We start from the raw sequence: 21,036 nt of genomic DNA, 5'->3' as shown, positions 1-21,036 counted from the left end.
TGATCAACCAGCTATAAAGTTGGGGGTTCCCACAACTCCCTCCTCAGGTTCAATCATTTTCTAGAATGACTCACAGAACTCAGGAAAGCTCTACACTTGCTACTGAGCTTGGTTTATTATAAACAATACAACTCAGGAATAGCCAAATGGAAGAGGTGCATAGGAGAAGGTATTGAGTAAGGGAAATGCACAGAACTTCTATGCCTTCTTCACGTGTGCCACCTGCCAGTGCCTCGATGTGTTCACCAAATCAAAATTCTCTGAACCCTGTTGTTTAGGGGTTTTTATGGAGGTTTCATTCTGTAAGCACTATTGATTAAATCATGGGCTGTTATTGATTCAATTCTAGGCCCCTCCCCTCCCTGGAGGTGACAGTGGGGGTGGGGCGGGGGTGAGGGCTGAAAGCCCCAATACTCTAGTCCATGCCTTGGTCTTTCTGGGGACCAGCCCCCATTCCGAAGCTATGTGGGAGCCCTTAGCCACCAGTCATCTCTCTAGCATATAAAAGACACTCATCACTCCAGAGATTCCAAGAGCTTTAGGTTTTGTGTGCCAGGAACTAGAACAAAAAATCAAATATTTATTTTTAATCATATCACAAAGGGTAAGTTGGGGGTAGGGAGAGGAGACCTGAGAGTGCAAAGAAAGAAGTAGGATTCAATCACAGTTGGAGGGGCTGCAAAGGGTGGCTAGGAAGAAAAAGTAGATCCGCTCACCAGATGGGGGGAATTGAGAAGGGCTTTTTCTGGCAAAGATAGGGATTAAAGAGGAAGTGGGATGAATCCACAAGAAGCAAGGGCCTTCAAACATTCCTGTAACTGAAGACATAACTGCTTTGGCCTGACTCTGATGGGTTAGATTTTTAGCTTCATTAGAAAGGACTAGAGGGCTTCCCTGGTGGCTCACTGGTTGAGAGTCCGCCTGCCGATGCATGGGATACGGGTTCGTGCCCCGGTCCGGGAAGATCCCACATGCCACGGAGCGGCTGGGCCCGTGAGCCATGGCCACTGAGCCTGCGTGTCCGGAGGCTGTGCTCCGCAACGGGAGAGGCCACAACGGTGAGAGGCCTGCATACCGCAAAAAAATAATAATAAAAAAGAAAGGACTAGAGAATCCCAGCATAGTTTCAGGCTGAAAGTATTAGGAATCAGATTTTCCTATGCAGATTGTAGGCAACTTGTTAATATTTAATAAAAGGAGGAAAGCTGGATTTGTAAATAAACATTGGCCTATAAATTACCTATCTGTAGATTGCTATCTGAGATTTCCCCTACTATTAGTTTATTACTGTAAGTTAAAGTTTCTAAAAATTTTGGACCATGACTCATGTAAAACATGTTTTACATTGCAGTGTAATATATAATACACATGGGCAAACATACTCTGAAAAGTTTCACAAAACAATACTTACCCTTTCTACCTGCAGTACTTTCCATTCCATTACCTTTCATTTCCTTCCCTTCCCTTCTATTTAAAAAGTGTATTTTGAACCACCAAATTGACTTCATAATTAGGTAATGGGTTGCTACCAATTGTTTGAAAACATTGCTCTAAGTGGTTTCCTAAAATTATGATGAGCTAAAAACCAGTATGGAGGAGAGGTATAGGAGCAAAGTTAAGGGGTAAAAGTCTTCTGTACCAGGGTCTCAGTTCAAGATAGGGAAACACCAATCCCTTCAATAATGGCAGCACACAGAAGTGTAAGGAATAATGAACTCTAAAGCAAAAGAGAGAAAGTGATATTTCATTCTCCAAGATGTGCCAATGTCATGATATGACTGAGTAGTGACTGAGCAGTTTCAGGGTTTTTATTTGGTACATATTCATTTCTTAGGTGCAGATTTTTGTCTTGAGTATGGTAGATTAGTAGAACAAGATGTTGACATCATATATTCATTTGTTCATTTATTCATTCAACATTCATTTTCATCAGATAGGGTAGATACTAGAAATACAGAGGTGAACAGGCACACGCTCCCTCCCCTCATGGAGCTTAGACAAATGGGAGAGACCAATGTTAAACAAACATACACAAATATCTATGTACAGATTGCGATAAATGCTGTGAAGGAAATAGACTATAAGAAAGAAAAACAGGAAGAACCCAGTTTATATGGGGAGGGATAGCTTTTAGGGAAGACCTCGTGGAGTAAGCTGAGATGTGAAAGCTGAGTTGGAGGTGTCAGGCAAAAATGACTTATTTTTCAAAGTAACTATGTCATATGTTGTCATAGGCACAAAGTATTCCAGAATGTTTTGAAGAGCTAAAACTTCAGCTGTAGGAATAAGTAGTATATCCTTCCAAAGTAATTGGAAGGAAAGACTCATGAAGTGAGGAGGGAAAGTGAGCAGAGCTGCCTTCCAATGCACCGGTGGTCAGGATAGTCGCTAATGTTGCAGGCTGCTGTTTGGTCCAGTAGTGGAGAGTCCATTATCCACCTTGCAAAGCAGCCAAGGACCATCATCCTTACTGGTATCTCTTGGAAACGATCATTGTCTTTTTCTCCCCTTCTTTCCTACCACCCCCTTTTAGACAGTGTTAGTGTCTCTTGTTCCATGTTTTGACAGTGTGTAACGTGGATGTGTTTTGTGACAAATTACCTTACCAGTTGGGTACATCTCCTGGTCTAGGTTAGTTTCTGTTCCATTAGAAATTATTTGTCCTTGTTTGAAACCTTCTGCCAATGGTTTGCTAAACTATTGGCTGACATTTCTGTATTTACATCTGGGAGAGTGTTTGTTTCTATTTTCATCTTAGTCTTTTGTTGAACACAGTATTTCTGACATTTATAACTTTGGGGAGTGTCAGGAATGGCTATGTGTTGGTACTCAACAAGGAATGAAAATCTAGAGAAAAAAATTGCAATCAGACATTTATTTTCCAAAGGACAAGTTTTCTGGGTCAGTTTTTCTGCCTTTTGGATTAGATTCTAGATTGGCAATAAGATCGTCCATTCATGAAACCAGATATTGGGTCTTGGCGCTACGTTTGGTTCTCTACACTGTGAGAGAACAGTGTGTTCTCTCTATGTGGTATAGAGGTCTGAATACATGTCCAAAATGCTGTGTAAAAGATCACATGAATCTGTCTCTAGCTGCCCTTGCATGGGATATGTCATGCGGTACAGGGGGGGCCCTAGTAGATTGCATGGAAGGTGGATGTAAGCTGCTGTGGTAGCCCCAAATTGGCATGTGACTGAGGGACCTCATGAAGATGAAGGATGGGGACTAGAGACGTACCTGAGAATCCACATTTTGGGAGATAGGCCAGAATGGATATTTCTTACTGTTTCATGAAGTTTTTTTACTTCCCTCTCCCACCCCAAAAAGGACAGGGAACCCTCTCTTTTTTGGAAATATGTTTTGAAGCAAGCAGCAGTTCCCTAAGTCAGGGTTGTACTGATCCTTTTGTCTCTAGGGCTTCTATTTTTATCTTCATCTTTTGTTGAATATAATGTTTATAATATTTCCCATCTTGGGGAGGGCAAGGAAATCTATAGTTTACACAGCAGTTGAAGTTAAGACGTTCCTGTGTCTGAAGCCCATATCTCAGGGGCCCTCTCCCTGTGTGCTACTTATTGTAGTCGCCTCCCAACCCAAGCAAAATTCTGCTCTTCAACATTCATAGAAGACAGTTTTCTAGCCTCCACTTGAATATCCCCAGTAATCTCATTGCTTCACAAATTAACTCTTTTCATTCTTGGACCATTTTAGTCATTGGAAAAATTTTTCTTATGTTTAATCACAACCTACCCTTTCTATCTCAATCCCCAGTTTTCTCCTTCCGTTGCTATTAGAGTGTTTCAAAGTTAGGGCTTCCCTGGTGGCGCAGTGGTTGCGAGTCCGCCTGCCGATGCAGGGGACGCGGGCTCGTGCCCCGGTCCGGGAGGATCCCACATGCCGCGGAGCGGCTGGGCCCGTGAGCTGTGGCCGCTGAGCCTGTGCGTCCGGAGCCTGTGCTCCGCGACGGGAGAGGCCACAACAGTGAGAAGCCCGCGTACCACAAAAAAAAAAAAAAAAAAAAAAAAAGTTTAAGGAAGCTCTCCTGGCTCCTCACACATCTACTATTCTTTCACCAGTTCCTTCTGGAATATGGTCACAGGACCTGCTTGCCATTCTTAGTCTCCCTTGTTAGAATGTACTCGATCATTATCATTGCCCTACTTAATATGATTATCCACCTGACACCTGTTATGTCTCAATTTTTTCTTTTACTTGTACCAAGTGCCTATTTACTTTCTTTTGAAAAAAATTCTAGGAATTATACGACCAAGAATATTTATTCAATAAGGTTAATAACTTAGAAATTAAAAACCAGGGCAAAGGAAAGAAGAATGAAAGCACACCCTCTGTTAATTACTTAGTATAGTTGTTTTGTTTAACTGTATTTACTGAGATTACTGGAAGCCAAGGTAAAAAGGGAAACATAATAATTTATATAGGTCTTGTGATCAGAAGAGAGAAACCATTCCAGTTCTTCGGAGGAGGAGATGTTTTCTCTGGGGGTACTAAATTCTAAAATGCATTTCTTACATGGATTCTTTACAGCACACAAAGCATAATGAAAATGACCGCTCCAGCAGTCTGAAAACAAATGCAAAAATGATGTTCATGTGACTGTTTCTTACAATGACCTATATAGTAGACGCTCTTGACATAATGTTTGAGCACAACTCAAATATCCCTTGTAACAACTCTTTTAACACTCTTCACCATTTCCTGACCCTAAAGGTTCTTCCCACTTCATGTTAAAGTCTTTGTGAATTGAATACCATACACATAAAATCCTTTTTCCCAGGCAAACGTGTCTGCCGAGTTATGGATTTGGTCAATCTAGATGATGATTCATGGGAGTTATTTTTTTCTCTTTGGGTTGGGTCCACTTCTGTACAATTGGAGTCATATGAGGAAAATTAACAGGTGTTAATTTGAACAGTTATGCTGGGGAAAAAAGAATAGTTAATTATCTAATGTTCCCCCCACTCCTTACCTTCCCAGGAGAGTCCAGATTGGCTTACAATCAGATTTCCTGCAGTTCGGACCTTGAGGGTGGGACAGGACAGTGCCGCTCAAAACTCTGCATGACGAACCCTCCCCTCCCCTGACCATGGGCAGGGATGTGCAGTTCCAGGACACACTTGCCAAACCACAGAGATTGCAGGCCTGCTGCCCATCCATCATTATCATCATTATTTAACATTCTTCAAAGGTCAGAGCCAAAATAAATGGTCTTCTAGCCAAGCGAGCGACACCAGCCTTTACCACAGGCGTGTGTAGGCCCCTTGGTATTTAGTAGCAGTGACTTGGGTCATGTTCTTGTCTGAGTCCATCAATCTGGCCAGGCCACGGCCTCCTGCTGTCTTCCCACAACAACTTTTTTTTTTTTTTTTTCCAACTCTGTCTCACCTCCTCCCCTCTTCCCAATAATAGTTACCTTGGTATGTGTTTGCTGGCCTTTCTTTCTTTCTTTAGAATTTAAACAATGAAAAGAATTGAATTAATTGTGCTAGTGAGAGATAAAAGTATACACAGAAGGCTTTTGGGGGCTTCTGAATTTGGGGTTCCTGGCTCACCCTTGAAACTCCACTGCCCTTAGGGGTAAAGAATAGTATTGTGGTCAAAACCTTAGAGCCAAGATTCTGAGTTCAAATCCTGACTCTGCCACTTACTAGTTGAATGATCTTGGCAACTTACTTAATCTCTCTATGCTTCAGTTTCTTCATTACAAAATGCATTTATTAATGAAAACTTCCCTCCTGGATTTGAAATTTTATAGTTCATGAAAAGTGTTTAGAACAATGTCTGACTCAGTGTATTAGCTGCTATTATTATTATTAGGCTGCAGAAATCTTACCAAAATGTCAGCCTTATATTGAGATCCCTCTGGGTTGTGGCTGTTTGGGAGGGAGATGTGTGGGATTGTATTTGGAGACGGATAATGGGAAAGCGCTTCAAGCCCCAAACAGTCCAGCAAGGTAGATTTTTTTTCTTTCTAACCTGGGGATAAGATGGAGTGAAATTGTGATGACTCAGAAATATCTGCATCCTAGGGCCCCATGGTCAACTCCGTTGTTCCTTTTTACAGGAGGGATATTCAGTTCCGGTGTGGATACATTTTGCTCCACGTGCTTACGGGGGCCCAGTGTCTAGGCACAGCCTCCATTTTCTGAGGCAGGCGGACAAGGTGGCCTGGTGGACTTTGGAGCCAACCCTATCAGGCTTTGACTCTTAGCTTAGGTTAATTTATTGACCTTTTCGAGCCTCAGTTTCCTTCTCTATAAAGTAGCAATTATAATTTTGACATTTCAGAGTCATTTTGGAGACTTAATAAGATAGCACATATGAAATACCCTCATAGTATCTTGCCTTAGAAGACATGTGACATTTGTTAGCTTCCTTCCCTTTTTTCTTCCTATTCTTTCCTGTCTGCTTAATTTATTAAGAAAGCCCCAGTGAGGACTTCCCTGGTGGTCCAATGGATAAGACACTGTGCTTCCACTGCAGGGGGTGCACGTTCGATCCCTGGTCAGGGAAGTTCCACATACTGCGTGGTGCAGCCAAAAAAAAAAAAAGCCCCGGTGTAGGAAATTTTTTAGAGGAGTGCTTTCAAATTTAATGTGACTACAAATCACCTGGGACTCTTGTTAAGCTACAGATTCTGATTCAGCAGGTCTGGGGTGAGGCCCGACTCTGCACTTCTAATCTTTCCCCCAGTGACACCGTTGCTTTTTCTGAGGCCCTCACTTAGAGGACCACAGAGGGTACTGTTTTCTTTCCTCCCTTTGCATCTCATTATTACCTGTTGGATTCATGTTAGCATTTTAATAGTCTTACCACACATATCTGCACATCCAGGATCATCATTTATTCAAGGTTGTATGTTACGGGCACCTACGAAGGTTCTTCCTCATCCAATACAGGTAGCAATGGTTGAGATCTAGCAGAAACCTATCATAGACATTTTCTCATGTTCCCCATGGACCTGGAATCCCCAAACTGTTTCACATAAAATGCAGTGTTCCTGCCTTGTTGAAGGCCTCCTGTCAGAATCTGGACCCCTCCATGACTCAAGGTTGCAGGTCAGTTAGGTTAGGCAAGTGGTGCTTGTTCTTTCTTTACAGTTTGAAGGGAGATGACTTGAAGACTGTGCTTCTGCCCTCACTAAGCACCCCAGATATTTTGAGAGCCACATTCTCCTATTACTAGCCTTCTCCAGATTCATTAGATTATGTTCTCTTCAGTGTACACAGATGGGGGAGTCCACTTTTCTTTTTTGTGTGTGTGTGATACACACTTGTGAGTGCATAGTCTTTGATGGTTCTAGATTTTAGCAGATTTTTCAGATTTACTTTTGAGAATCCTCTTCAGTGTTGTTTCTTTGTGGTTGCTGACTTTTAAAATATTTGAACTCCTCCTTTTTCCTTTCCTGCATTATTTACTGGAACTTTTCAGCCTGAACCATCAGAGTCAGTTGCATCTGCTATGTTCATTTGGGAACTGGCTGTCATTGTCCTCAGGCAACTTTTCTTGAAGTAAAAAATCTGAAAGTTACTAATCTCTTTGAGTTACAGATGTGAAGAAGAAATAATAGCCTCCTTCTTCTTCTTTTTCTAATTAAAGCAAGCCTACTTTTTTCCCGCCTTAGAACACTCCAAAGTGTCCACAACTTAGAGTTTGGTCATCAGCCATGTTACAAAACAAAGCAAGTCTATCTCAGTCTTTTAAAAATTTACCTTGGTGCTGTTTCATGAAGTTTCTCCTACTTGGCTGGGGTCTACATAACAGGTTTGCCAATTTGGGGAAGAATTTGAAAATAGCCCCAAGTAAGAACCCAGGCATTTTGAAAGTTAAGGTGGAGAAGGATTGCAGGGGGAGAAAGTTGAGAAAATATCTGAGGCAAAGAAAAGTCAGAGGAGCCGTTAACATTTTCACCTTATCTAGATATATCAGCCAGGGTCATGACAAGAAATAGACAGCACACGCAATAATCAAGGGCAATTTATTTCATAGTGACTATTTCCAAAGGTGTAGTAGGTAATGAGGACTAGTTGTAGCTGAGCTGTTATGCCCTTGGGTCTGAAGGGGATCTTGGCAGCGTGACCTCACTCCCCCCACCCCCTCATTCCCCATTTCCTCTGCCAGAGTCCTCTGTTGAAAAAACCCAGTGGGAAGCAGAGTGCACAGGAGCCTCTCCATATAGTTCATGCTCAGCAGCCTCCTGGGCAGATAGTAGGATGGAGGTGGGTGGACAGCACATCTAGGGGGCAAATCATTGTCTGGCACACTAGTTTTACACTTTCTTTTGAAAGACTTGTTCACCTGAAGACATTATCAATATTGTGAGCTCCTTGAGAGAAGACACTGAGTGACCTGTCCACTTATCTGTAGGATGCTAGTATTTAAATGACTGTTGAATGAATGAATGGGGCTGTTCATTTCCTTCTTTTCTCTTAACTTGCACTTGTCGGTGACCTACAATAGCTGGATGATGCTGTCTCGGTTAGGGTCTTTGTTCTTAATAGCAAGGCTTCCCATAGGGAAAGATTAACATTTTCTGTCTACATAATTATTCTACTTTTAACAATCTCATTAGTAAAACCGCTAAACAAAAATAAAGTTTACTGGGCTTCCCTGGTGGCGCAGTGGTTGAGAGTCCGCCTGCCGATGCAGGGGATACGGGTTCGTGCCCCGGTCTGGGAAGATCCCACATGCCGCGGAGCGGCTGGGCCCGTGAGCCATGGCCGCTGAGCCTGCGCGTCCGGAGCCTGTGCTCTGCAACGGGAGTGGCCACAACAGTGAGAGGCCCGCGTACCGCAAAAAATAAAAAATAAAAATAAAAAATAAAGTTTACTGTATTGATATCTTGAAGTCTTTTGTATTTTTATTGTCTTTATAAATGTCCAGTTTTAGCTAGGCAACACATTTATGAATCTTCAGCCCTTCTCAGTGACTATTAAACCTAACCCTGTTATTTCTGTTATTACTGGATCCCCACTGGTCAGCAGATGGGTACACTGTTTAATTTGGAAGGCCATGTGATTTTTGGTTCTTTCCCAGCCTGCTTCAAGAAAAGAACCACACAAAGGGCCAAATTAGCCTCATTAACTATCTTCAGTAGCTTTAAAAGAAGATCCATGAATAATGCCAGGGTTCTCCTAACTGTCCAGAGGGCAGGAGTCAAAATAGAAATGAGTTTATTGGCTACAAACTTCGGAAAAATTTCTCACGTAGTCAGGCTGTCTTCTGACAATCTGGAGATTGGAGGCGCCTGGGGTTCTTGACATGCTCAGGTGTAAGGACAGAAGAAAATATTGATACATTGGTGGGAGAGGAATGAGTCCCTTCTTCATTAGAGCTTTGCTGTTTTTGCCTGAACATTCTCAGGTTGCCTGTGTGTTGGGGGGAGGGGCTTGGGGGATAGGTGAAGGGGGTGAGCCTCAGAATCCCTCAGGCATCAGGGATCTGGTCCTCAAATTTGATTTGGTTTGTTCTTTTTTTGTTTGTTTGTTATACACCAATGCTCACAGCAGCTCTATCTGCAATAGCCAAAAGCTAAAAACAACACAAATGTCTGTCAACCGACAAATGAACAAACAAACTGTGGTATAGGCATACAATGGAATACTACCAGCAGTATGAAGGGATGAACTACAGATGACATGGATGGATCTCAGAAAGAATTATGCTGCATGAAAGAACTCAGACACAAAAGAGCACATTTTTTTCATTTACACAGAACTCTAGATAATGCAAGCTGATCTATGGTGACAGAAAGCAGGTCAGCGCCAGGGATAGATGGGCTGGGGAGCCCAGGCTGTAATGCAGGAACGAGGGAGCACAAAAGGCCATTAGGAAACTTTTAGAGGTGATGGATAGGTGTTCACTATCTTGTGGTGATACTTTGATAGGTGAATACATGTGTCAAGCTTATTAAAATTTATACTAAATATGTGTATGTCACTTCTACCACAGAAAGGCTGTTAAAAAATAATAGAGTTCAGGTACACACGTCACCTCATTTTCCCTAATGTTAACAACTTATATATCCATAGTGCAATTTTCAAAACCAGGAAATTAACATTGATACAGTACTATTAACTATACTATAGACCTCATTCAAACTTCGCCAGTTTTCCTCCTAATGTTCTTTTTCTGTTCCAGGATCTTACATTGCATTTAATGGTCTCTCCTTAAGCTTTTCCAATCTGTGGCAGTTCCTCATTCTTTGTCTTCCATGACCCTGATACTATGATAAGTCCTGCTCAGTTATTTTGCAGTCAGTTATTTAGTACTTTCATATCTATCAATTTGGGTGTGTCAGATTTTTTTGTCATGATTAGATTGAGGTTATGCATTTTTTGGCAAGAATATCACAGAAGTGACGTGTCCTTCTTTATGCATTCTATCATGATGTTGCTATATCTTATTACTAGTGATTTTAAACTTTATCATTTAGTTGAGTTGCTGCCCAATAGATTTCTCCACTATTTTTCCTTTTGTAATTCATAAGTGTCTTGGAGTAATTTCTGTAACTGTTCTGTTTCTCTTCAAACTTTCATCCATTTATCCATTAGTGTATCTTGCCTGTAAGAATTGTTACTATGATGTTTGCCTAACAATTTTTCATTTTTTATTTATCGATTTTTTTAACATCTTTATTGGAGTATAATTGCTTTACAATGGTGTGTTAGTTTCTGCTTTATAACAAAGTGAATCAGCTATACGTATACATATATTCCCATATCTCCTCCCTCTTGCGTCTCCCTCCCTCCCACCCTCCCTATCCCACCCCTCTAGGTGGTCACAAAGCGTGATTTGGTTTGTTCTGGAAGTTACCTTCCGATAGGCTTCTTCCCATACCCTTTTGTTAATGTGTTTTTGACAGCTCCTTCTTATTCTCATGAAATCTCTTGATATTTTACATAATTCAAGTGTGTATGGAGTATTTAGTGTCTTTGCACGTCACTCTGCCTGATTATAACTCTTGGAGCACATTTTACGGTTCTATTTCCAGTGTCCCTAAGGATAGAAAGGGTGAGGCAGGCTCACATGTCTCCCTCACATCACCCAGAATGATAGGCGTTCTCTGCTCCGGTTTACATCCCCTGCTGTTAAGGCCCCTCCATTAATGGTTCTCTGAGTTCAGGTCATGACATCCCTGGCTAAGGCTATGGGCCTAACACTGATTTTTGCTTATTGTTGGAGGCATGAAACTTTTTCCTTAAACAAGATTTGAAATTAAAAAAAAATCTTTTGTGTCTAGTTTCTTCACATCTCATAACCATTTAGGATTTGACCTTTTTGCTTTTAATATGGGGGGGAAGGGCCAGGGCCAGTGGGGAAGCCGTCTGTGGGCCTGCAGTTGAAGTTTATACTACAGGCATGTTTTGTTTGGCAGGCAGGGACTCCCCACTCCACGCCCCTCCCCCCCATCCCCCAATTTAGACTGGGATGCTTTAAATGGAACACACATTCTCCTGTTTGTCTCAAGCTCCATTACACTTTATTGTTGAATTGGTTCTCTTAGGGACACCCAGAATCTTTTAAGTTCTCTCTTTTCCTGAACACTTAAAAAAAAAATTTTTTTTTTTTTTTGGACTGCACCTCGAGGCTTGTGGGATCTTAGTTTCCCAAACAGGGACTGAACCCAGGGCCATGAGAGTGAAAGCCTGGAATCCTAACCACTAGGCCACCAGGGAACTCCCCCTGAACAGTTCAAAAAATGGTCCCGAGTTCCAGATTAATTAAACCTGTTTTTACATTTGGCTTGGGATTTAGCTACTTACTTGTATAAATCAGATGATTCCTTATTCATTCTGTAAAAATAATGAAATTTAAAATTGTATACTTCTTTAGAGTTTATGGGATGTTTTTATCTAATTCACTGGATAATCACAATAATCCCATAGCCAGGGAGGTAGGTATTTTTCTCCATATTATGGATGGGAGGTATATAGCCTGGTGATTAAGAGTATGGGCTCTGGGGTTAGACAAGTGGGGTTTGAATTTCAGCTTTAGTAATTACTAGCCTAGTCTCAGCTAATAAACCCACTCAGTTTCCTTGTCTGTAAAATGAGGAGGAGATACCTATCTTATAGGGTCATTGTGAGAAGTAAATGAATAATTCATATAAAGCAATTGGAACAGTACCTGGCATATAGTAAGTAGTCAATAAATTCTAACTGTGAAAACTGTTATTGTTATTAATAGTATATGAACAAATGGAAACTCAGAAAAGTTAAGCAATCTATCTAAGGTCACCTAGCTAGTTGGCAGGAGGGTTGGGGCTTTAATCAAGATTTGGAAGCTTCTGGTACTAGTTTCTTTCCTCTATATTTACCACTGAATTCCTCATGCATTCTGGGGGGACTGTAAAATGAGTCATCATTTCTTTCAGCTTTCAACTTTCTTATCTTCATTTTCTTTTTGTTTCCTCCATTTAAAACTCATGGTTATTGTCTGTCCAGTAATGAGATCCACATGTCAGAATTCAGCATGAGAGGTATCAGCAAAGTATAGGGATGTCTGCAGCCCTGCAGATGGACTCTCCTTGACACAGAGATGCTGGGGACTCCTGGGGTCCCTCTGAATTTCGTGGAGATAGGTAGTCTGGAAAAATTAACATGTTTCTGTTAAAGTATACAGTTGTTGCCACACATTCAGAGGTTTTTAAAAACAATTAATAAGCATATACTTCTCAATGCCTTAGTTTCTTTCCTCTTAAGAGGGAGAATACTTAAATTTTGGTGATCTCATTTGTCATTTCACATCCCTCTGAGGTAGTGAAAAAAATAGGCTATGTTATTTGGTTATATTATTTGGCGGTGGGTAGGGGAGTAATAAAAGTCCAGTGTGAAAAGAACACAAACTTTGGAGTCAGGCAGATGAGGTTCAAATCCTGGCTTCTCCACTGTTTATGTCTCCAAGTCCCATTTTCCTCATGTGTATAATAAGGATAAGCAGAGAGTTGTTTGGAGGCCTAGAGGAGAGATAATGCCAGGTACTTAGCATGTAAGTATGACTGTTACTGCTGTTGTGGGGAGGTGACTTTTCACACTGGCCATTGTCACAGTTATGTAGGGGCCCAGGTCTCCTCATTCCTCATGAATCGTGCATGGACTTCTTCTCCTGGGTATATTGTTTCTTTACATTTTAAAATCCAAGTGTTTTGACCTTTTGGTTACTAATTTATTTTTAATGTGCCTATTATGGAAGGTTGCTGGTTCTGGTGTGTTCATTAGGCCACGCACAATGCCCATTACGTCAAAATACCAAGCTTACCTCGTGTCATGAGGCAAAATTAATGTTAGTGAATCCAACAAGGAATATGACACTTACAGGATCTATCAAATGATGTTTGGGCAGCTATTCTCAGAAAGTGAAAGCAGCGGGTGTTTATTGAGTATTTACTATGTGCTTGGCATTGTGTGAGGTAGGGGACACAAAAAAACACCTATTTTATCTGTTTCTTACAGGACTGACAGTTTTCTGGGGTAAATAGATGTGATTGAAACCTGACGCTATTAAAGAGCAATAATGAACACTATGTGATTCAGTCTTATTAGTTAAGTGGGCTCTGGTCTGGGCACTGCATGGGCTCTCATAGACTGATGGATAAACACACAAGGAAGGCCACACTTAAAGCATGGTTTGGTAAATGAGCATAAAGTTATATACAGGGAGCACAGAAGAGGGATTTTGTGGAGTGTGTGGGCCTTCGGGCGGTGGTGAGGGCTCCAAGGGAGAGGTGACACTTGGGACAATCCTGATGACGAGTGGGGGATGCTGGAGAGAGGAGTACTGAGTGAGGAGGACAGGAAATAACAGTTTTAAAGGCACTGAGAAAGCCTGGGGGTGACGAGGAACAGCATTTTTCCAGTGGTCTGAGCCTAGGGTTTACGGGGTTAGTGGTGGGAGAGCAGGATGGAGGTGTGAGCAAGGAATAAATCATTAGAGATGGTGTGTACCACAATGAGAAGTATGATCGTCAAGGCACTGGCAACCAAGCGAGCAAGAGATGATTATATCAGTGCTTCAGAATGATCACTCTAGGGGGATCTTCCAGTAAAACAGGTAAGAAATAAAGGCTTGAATCAAGTCTTAGAAGAAAAAAAAAATGAATGAATAGTAGGGTAAGTGGATGATACTGTTAGTGTTGTGAGGGTTTAGAGAAGCATGATGCCATAGTGGGAGCAGTATTTGAGGAAGACTGTGTGATGGAGGAAGATTTGAGTGGACTTACCCATAGTAGGTAGCCAATAAGCCAGATATTGAATGGCAATAGGATTTATATGAGAGAAGACAGGAAATAATACCAGGTTACATAAATGTGTGAGATGGTCATGGAGACAAATATAATTGGAAAAGAGTGGTAGATAATATGATTTCATGTGTAAATTGGTTGCACATTTTGGAAAGTTTTGAAATGCCAGGTTGAGGAATTTGAACTTATTTCTAGGAAATAAGAAGCCATGGAAGGAATAGGAAGCCATAAAAGATTCTTAAATAGATATTTTGACATTTTCAGTTTGGATTAGAAATGTGTTAATGTATTGGGCCTCTTCATCTTGATTGGAGGAAGGTGTGTCTGATGAGATGACACTAGTTCTGATTCTTACATTTAATGGAAAAGCCACAGAGGCAGCATTACTTTTGGACTGGAAAATAAGGTTGGATGACCTCACTTTGGCTGTGGGGAGACTGTGGAGTAGTCCACTGTTGGGAGACAAAGAAAGCTGAGGCAGAAATGAATGAGTGCCCATATGAGATTTTTGGTGATGCCAGTCTAGAGAGGGAATGGAGCAAATAGAAAGATGGGAGAAACTGCTCGCCCTGTGGAGTCTTTTAGGGATAGCAAATACAGTCGGCCCTCCTTATGTCTTCAGGTTCTGCATCTGCAGATTCAACCAACCATGGATCAAAAATATTCCAAAAAATAGTCCAGAAAGTTGCAAAAAGCAAAACTTGAATTTGCTGTACACTGGCAACTATTTACGCGGCATTCACATTGTATTTACAACTATTTACATAGTATTTACATTGTATTAAGTATTATAAGTAATCTAGAGATTATCTAAAGTATATGAGAGGATGTGCATAGGTTATGTGCAAGTACTTTGCCATATTATATAAGGAACTTGAGCATCCTCAGATTTTGGTATCCCGTGGAGTCCTGGAACGAATCTCCTATGGGTACTGCGGGACGAGACTGTACACAACATGCACAGTCAATATCTCATTCCAACTCATAGCAGACATTAATTGATCTTTGTATGTTTTCCTATTGAGCTTAATGGTAGTCTTGGAGTTCTTGTTAACCCAATGCTGCAGGCAGCTACTATCAGTTGATCAGAGCTGCACTGGAATTCAAACCCATATGTCATGTCTGGAGTAGGAAATGAATGAGCAATAGATTATGATATACTCACAGTGCAAATCAATTTTTACTTTTCCAGGTGGAACTTGCAGAAATCTGCGCCAAGAGTGAGCATTACATTGGCACTGAAGGAGGAGGGATGGACCAGTCCATATCATTTCTTGCAGAAGAAGGAACTGTAGGTGGCATTGAGCTATTTGGAAATATCCACCAAGGAATGCTCACCCAGAGAGGAAGACCTTGAGATCCCCAGAGCGCTTTTTTTTTCTGGGCAGCCTATTCTATTAGGCTCTATTGTAGGATGGTATTTCTCAACTGCTTTGTAATTCAAGGCTATCACCAGTTCACTGACTCTGTTTCATGTCGATCACCTCTCCCTTAAGCTTCCAGAATCATACCTCAGGCGTCTAGGTTTTTTTTTTCCCCCTCCTTCTAATTCATTGTTAATATGCGATTTCTCAACTCCCTAGTTATTGGGACCTCTTTTCTCGCTCTTGTCCCAAATCATTTCATCTCATGGCATTTTCATAATCTCCTGTTGGTTTTAAACCCCAATGTTAGTTCTCTTACCACATATATTCACTAGTCCTCTTTTTTGTAATTTACTCTATGGTATCATTTTTCTCTGTCAACATTTTTGGGGCTTTAGTGGTAGGGAAAAGAATGTTGACAGGAAGCCAGGAATGAATTCCTTAGCCAATACCACTTCCCCTTGGTTATCAACTCCCATAGACAGAGCAGAGGTTTTCATAGTTGCCATAAACTGACCATTTCCAAAATAGAAACAGACACTTCTTTAAAATCTTTTCTTAGTTTTCCATCAGAGTCCTACAGGTTTGGCTATTTTCCAAGAATACCTGGATCTCTTCTTATTAAGAGTATTTGTTGTTGATTCCCCTAAGCCAAAGACAGGAGGCATGAGGAAATTTGGTTTAATGCTAAGAAAATACTCTGGGTCTTTTGGGTGAGACCTGACAAGCAGACATGGTAAGAGTCCTGTGTTAACATAAGTTAGCTGTAGAGTCTGAACAAAGTCCAAATTCTTTGGGCTTGCAAAGTACTTCATGATCTGACCCCTGCTTTACCTGCCCTCCGCTCAGTTCTATCCTCTCACCATGCCTCATCCCTCATACACTAAGCTCCAGCTAAATTGCAATACCCCAAACTCTATTAACACCTCATATTATTTTTCGCCTGTGAACTTGCTTATATTCTTCCCTCTTCTTGACATCCTATTTGGGTAAAGAAACCCTCTGTCTGTCCTACTTTTGCTCATCCTTTAAGTCTCAGTTTAGATTTCCCTTTTTTTCAGAGGCACCTACACTAGGCTATATCTGATCAGGTGCTACAACTGTGTTTCTGTATAGTGCCCTGTGCTTTGCTACCCTTTTAACACAACCCGGCAGTGTATTTGACTACTTGACTGCCTTTCCCACTAGATTGTAATCTCTATGAGGGCAGGGACAGTGTCTGTCCCGTTCACTCGTGTATCTCCAGTGCCTAGTACAGTGCCTGGAAGTTGGTAGATAATATTTGAATGAATAAATGGATGAATTTTTGGGAAAAATGTTTACTAAGGTAAATAAATGCATAAATGGTTAAACATTTTCTGAATTCTAAAGCATTATATCTCACCTGTCATTTTTTTTCTCAATAGGCCAAGTTGATAGAATTTAGTCCTCTGAGGGCAACTGATGTGAAACTCCCAAGTGGAGCAGTGTTTGTGATTGCCAACAGTTGTGTGGAAATGAATAAAGCAGCAACTTCTCATTTCAACATCAGGGTGATGGAGTGTCGGCTGGCTGCAAAGGTATGAACTTGGCAAACTAGTGAAACTTGAAGTAGGCTTTCTCTTGTTCTTTTTCTTTTTGTTCCCTATTATTTTGTCTCTTTCCCTAAAATTTAGGGCAATATTCTGACTGCAGCAATGTTCTAACTGAAGTTTTTTAGTACAGAGAAATTTGATTTCAAACTCAGGAGATAAATAAACGTAGAGGTGTGCCTTGCAACCTCTAGCTATTTGGAAACTGTGTGAACTTCACAGTTGAGTTTTCTAGGGTGGCAATGGGGAGAAGAGGACAGCTCAACTTATATCTGTATAGTACAGGCCATGGGTTAGGTCGACGGGTGGAGAAAGATAGTTGGGGTGATTGATGGGAGGTGACCATAACTAATCTTGTTTCTTCGACAAAAGTGATGATAGCCTCAACCCTCAGTCCTCTCACATGCACCATTGGCCATCACTGTTCCTTCTAAAAATACAGGCTTGGTGTCTACTAGGGAAATGCACACCAGAAGGGAGTCTTGGCAGTTCTCTGTTCCACAGCTTAAAAGACACTTGCTAGTCAAGCCTTAAATCTACTTAGGAAGTATTCACTGAATACCTGTTGTACACTTGGCATGAAGATATACAAAAGGATACAGGACATAAGAATAGAGAGTAGAGAGTAAAGGTTAGGGGGATTTGAAATAGGAAATGGTTAGTATTTGATCAGGTGGTATGTAAACAGGTGCTCTAAAAAGTGGCACAGAAATTAAATGTTATGTAAGATCTAGAATAGCACATGTTATGATTTAAAAGTTGGAGAGAACTGAGGCTGGGAGCTGGGGAGTAGAATCTTGGTCAGGAGCTCTACCATGCTTTCTCCCAGTCATCCTTCAAATAGCAGATACAATGATGGTTTACAAATTTAAATCGGATCAGGTTGTTCCCCTACTTAACACCGTTCAAAAGCTTTCCATTTCATTGGAATAAAGTCAAAAGTCCTTATCACTTCCTGGAGAGAACTGCAAGATCCGATGTGTGCCTCATCCTCTTCCTCTCTTAGCATCCCTCAGTCCCATGACACTCTAGCCATGATGCTCATTCTCACCGCAGGGACTTTGTACATGCCCAGAATGCTCTCGCCCCAGCCCTCTATGAAGTCTCAGCCTAAGTGTCCCTCAGGAAAGCCTTCCTTGACTTCCTTACGCCCAGACTAAGGTGGGGCTCTCTTTGTATTTCATAGCACTTGCACCTCTCAGGTATGATACTTATCACAGTTGTTTGATGTCCATCTCTTCTTTCTGACTAGATTTTACCTGAGGGCCAAGACTGTCCATCTTGTTAACTCTTATATCCCTAAGGCCTGGTATAGTGCTTAGGCTGAAGTAGGCACAGGGTAAACATGTGTTGAATAAATGAATAACTATTCCCTGGGTTACCTGCCCTATCATATTTATTTTGCTCAATTTCACAATTTTTTACAAGTGCATAGAGTGGGCCCAGCACTGGACTAGCTACCATGGAGCTGTGTAAGGTATAGTTATCCCTTGGGCTGACATACCACTTTGCCCCTTACTCCCATCCCCTGAAGTTGGGAATTGATGAGCCAGAAAATAAAAGTTTTTTTTTGTTTTCTGGAAAATTTTAGTGTTAAACATTTTTTTAAATCATGATTTAAGTGTTTTAAATATGCAATTTACTTATTCAGATAATTTCTAAAAATTCTCTGAAAGAAATATTTCAATATTAAACTCTTCTGATCAGTGCATATATGAGAAGAAGTAGTGCAGTAAACTTTTCAATGTCAAAGGCTTCAGTGAATTTTTTTCCTCTTAGGGTAAACTTCTTCTTTCAGGAGATGGAAGAAATTAGTGTCTTATTTGTTTAAGGGCTTATTCTTGTTGACTTTTTATTTTGAGGTATATGAGTAAGTGCTGCCTTCCTGAGGAGACCTCAAACATACACAACATTGTTTTCAGAGTTTTATCACGAAATTAGATATCATCTATGAGACCCATAGGTGAGCCAAAACAAGTATGAGATGTGTGAAATGGGTTCATATTGTAATGATGCTTTTCCAAAGATGCAAGAAGAAAATGAGAAATAAAATTGTGGTGCTGAAGCTCTGTAGTGAAAGTTGTCAGGATGGGAGAGGGAGGTGTCTTTTGGGAGTTAACTAGAAAAAGGGCTTCTCTTTCTGGAGCAGTAGCTGAAAACCTTAATCCGCTGCAGAACCTTTTGTTCTTGAGGCTGTCTTCTGAGTTTAACTGTATAACTCCATGTGCATTTTAGAGGTGCTTTGGTCAGTGAAATTGGCTTTTTGCCACACACTCCTCCCAATTGATGTAGATAAAACACATTATTTTAAGTACTCTGAATTTGTCTCTCTTTTGAAATATGGAAGAAAGAAAATTGAAAGGCTTTATCAAGATGCAGAATGTTTTCTAAATCATGTTGCTGCAAATCATGAGAATCCAAGGTTATATACAAAAGGGAAGTAAAGATAAAACTGCTAATACAGGCTCTGCAGATAAATCTTGATGCCAAGAATATGCTCTTGCCTAGGGAATATAGGCTGGAATTCTGCTAAGCTTATTTTAATTACAGCGTGGTGCCATTCTTCCGTTTTCAGCAACGTGTGAATGAATATAATTTTTGTTTGGAAATGGTCTCATTAAATCAGGAAATAAACTCTCATGTAAAAAAGTAAAGAAGCTTGTCTTAATCTGAATAAACTTGCTGCTTTCAGACAATAAAAATGAAGTGTTAGTGGAGAAATGACAGATCAGGATGGTACGCGGGCCTCTCACTGTTGTGGCCTCTTCCGTTGCGGAGCACAGGCTCCGGACGCGCAGGCTCAGTGGCCATGGCTCACGGGCCCAGCCGCTCCACGGCATGTGGGATCTTCCCGGACCGGGGCACGAACCCGTGTCCCCTGCATCAGCAGGCGGACTCTCAACCACTGTGCCACCAGGGAAGCCCTCAGGATTGTTTTGAAAATGATTCTGATTAAGTAGAGCTCCACATGGCAAAACTGTAATAAATAACACTTATTTTTCCTCTCCTCCTATTTCCCCAAGGTACCTTTTTGAAAAATGAGTACCTTTTGTATCTACTTAGCACAGGGAAGTACACTAAACCAATGAAGATGATTTTTTCTTTGTTTTGCTTTAATGTTGATAATTTCTTCTGTTCTTAAGTCTCCTTTCTCTCCCTCTCTCTCTCTTCCTCCCTGCTCCTCTCTTTCTAACAGCTTCCCCAAACTAATTAATGCAGATTCATTAAAAGTCAGAGTCTTGCAGAGGCATTTGAACCAAAATTTAAAACATTTCAAGGCAAACACAATAGAGATTTATAATTATTATTTGCATAAATGACTCTTTTTTTTGAATTTTATTTTATTGTTTTCTACAGCAGGTTCTTATTAGTTATCCATTTTATACATATTAGTGTATATATGTCAATCCCAGTCTCCCGGTTCATCACACCACCAAATGATTCTTTTAAGTGAAGCACATTTTTATGTTCTTAAATTAACAAAGTAGCCAGAAATCTTCAATGAGCACAACATTTTTCATATTTTATACATATTCAGTGGCTTAAACTTTTCCAGAATTGGGGGACTTCCCTGGTGGTACAGTGGTTAGGAATTGGCCTGTCAATGCAGGAGAGAGGTTTGGAGCCCTGGTCTGGGAGGATCCCAGGTGCCACGGAGCAACCAACCCTGTGCGCCACAACTACTGAGCCTGTGCTCTAGAGCCTGTGAGCCACAACTACTGAGCCCATGTGCCACAACTACTGAAGCCCATGTGCCTAGAGCCCGTGCTCTGCAACAAGAGAAGCCACCTCAATGAGAAGTCCGTGCACCACAATGAAGAGTAGCCCCCGCTTGCCA

The 21,036-nt window shown here is 41.0% G+C and overlaps 1 protein-coding gene across 4 annotated transcripts in view; it reads left to right on the top strand.

The window, feature by feature from the left end:
* The window catches only part of GALK2 (galactokinase 2), a gene marked incomplete at its 3' end in the record, with an annotated part of 140,185 nt that overhangs the window by 67,925 nt on the left and 51,224 nt on the right, over positions 1 to 21,036 (top strand). For all 4 annotated transcript variants that reach the window (XM_079700108.1, XM_079700106.1, XM_079700107.1 and 1 more), the window contains exons 6-7: positions 15,456 to 15,554; positions 17,034 to 17,186. In XM_079700108.1, coding sequence (XP_079556234.1) covers positions 15,456 to 15,554; positions 17,034 to 17,186 — 252 coding nt within the window. The remainder of the gene's footprint in view (positions 1 to 15,455; positions 15,555 to 17,033; positions 17,187 to 21,036) is intronic.

Source organism: Hyperoodon ampullatus (genome assembly GCF_949752795.1).
Source record: "Hyperoodon ampullatus genome assembly, chromosome: 3".
Classification (NCBI taxonomy): Eukaryota; Metazoa; Chordata; class Mammalia; order Artiodactyla; family Ziphiidae; genus Hyperoodon; species Hyperoodon ampullatus.
The sequence above is the reverse complement of the archived record's forward strand: the minus strand, read 5'-3'. Positions and strand labels throughout refer to the sequence as shown.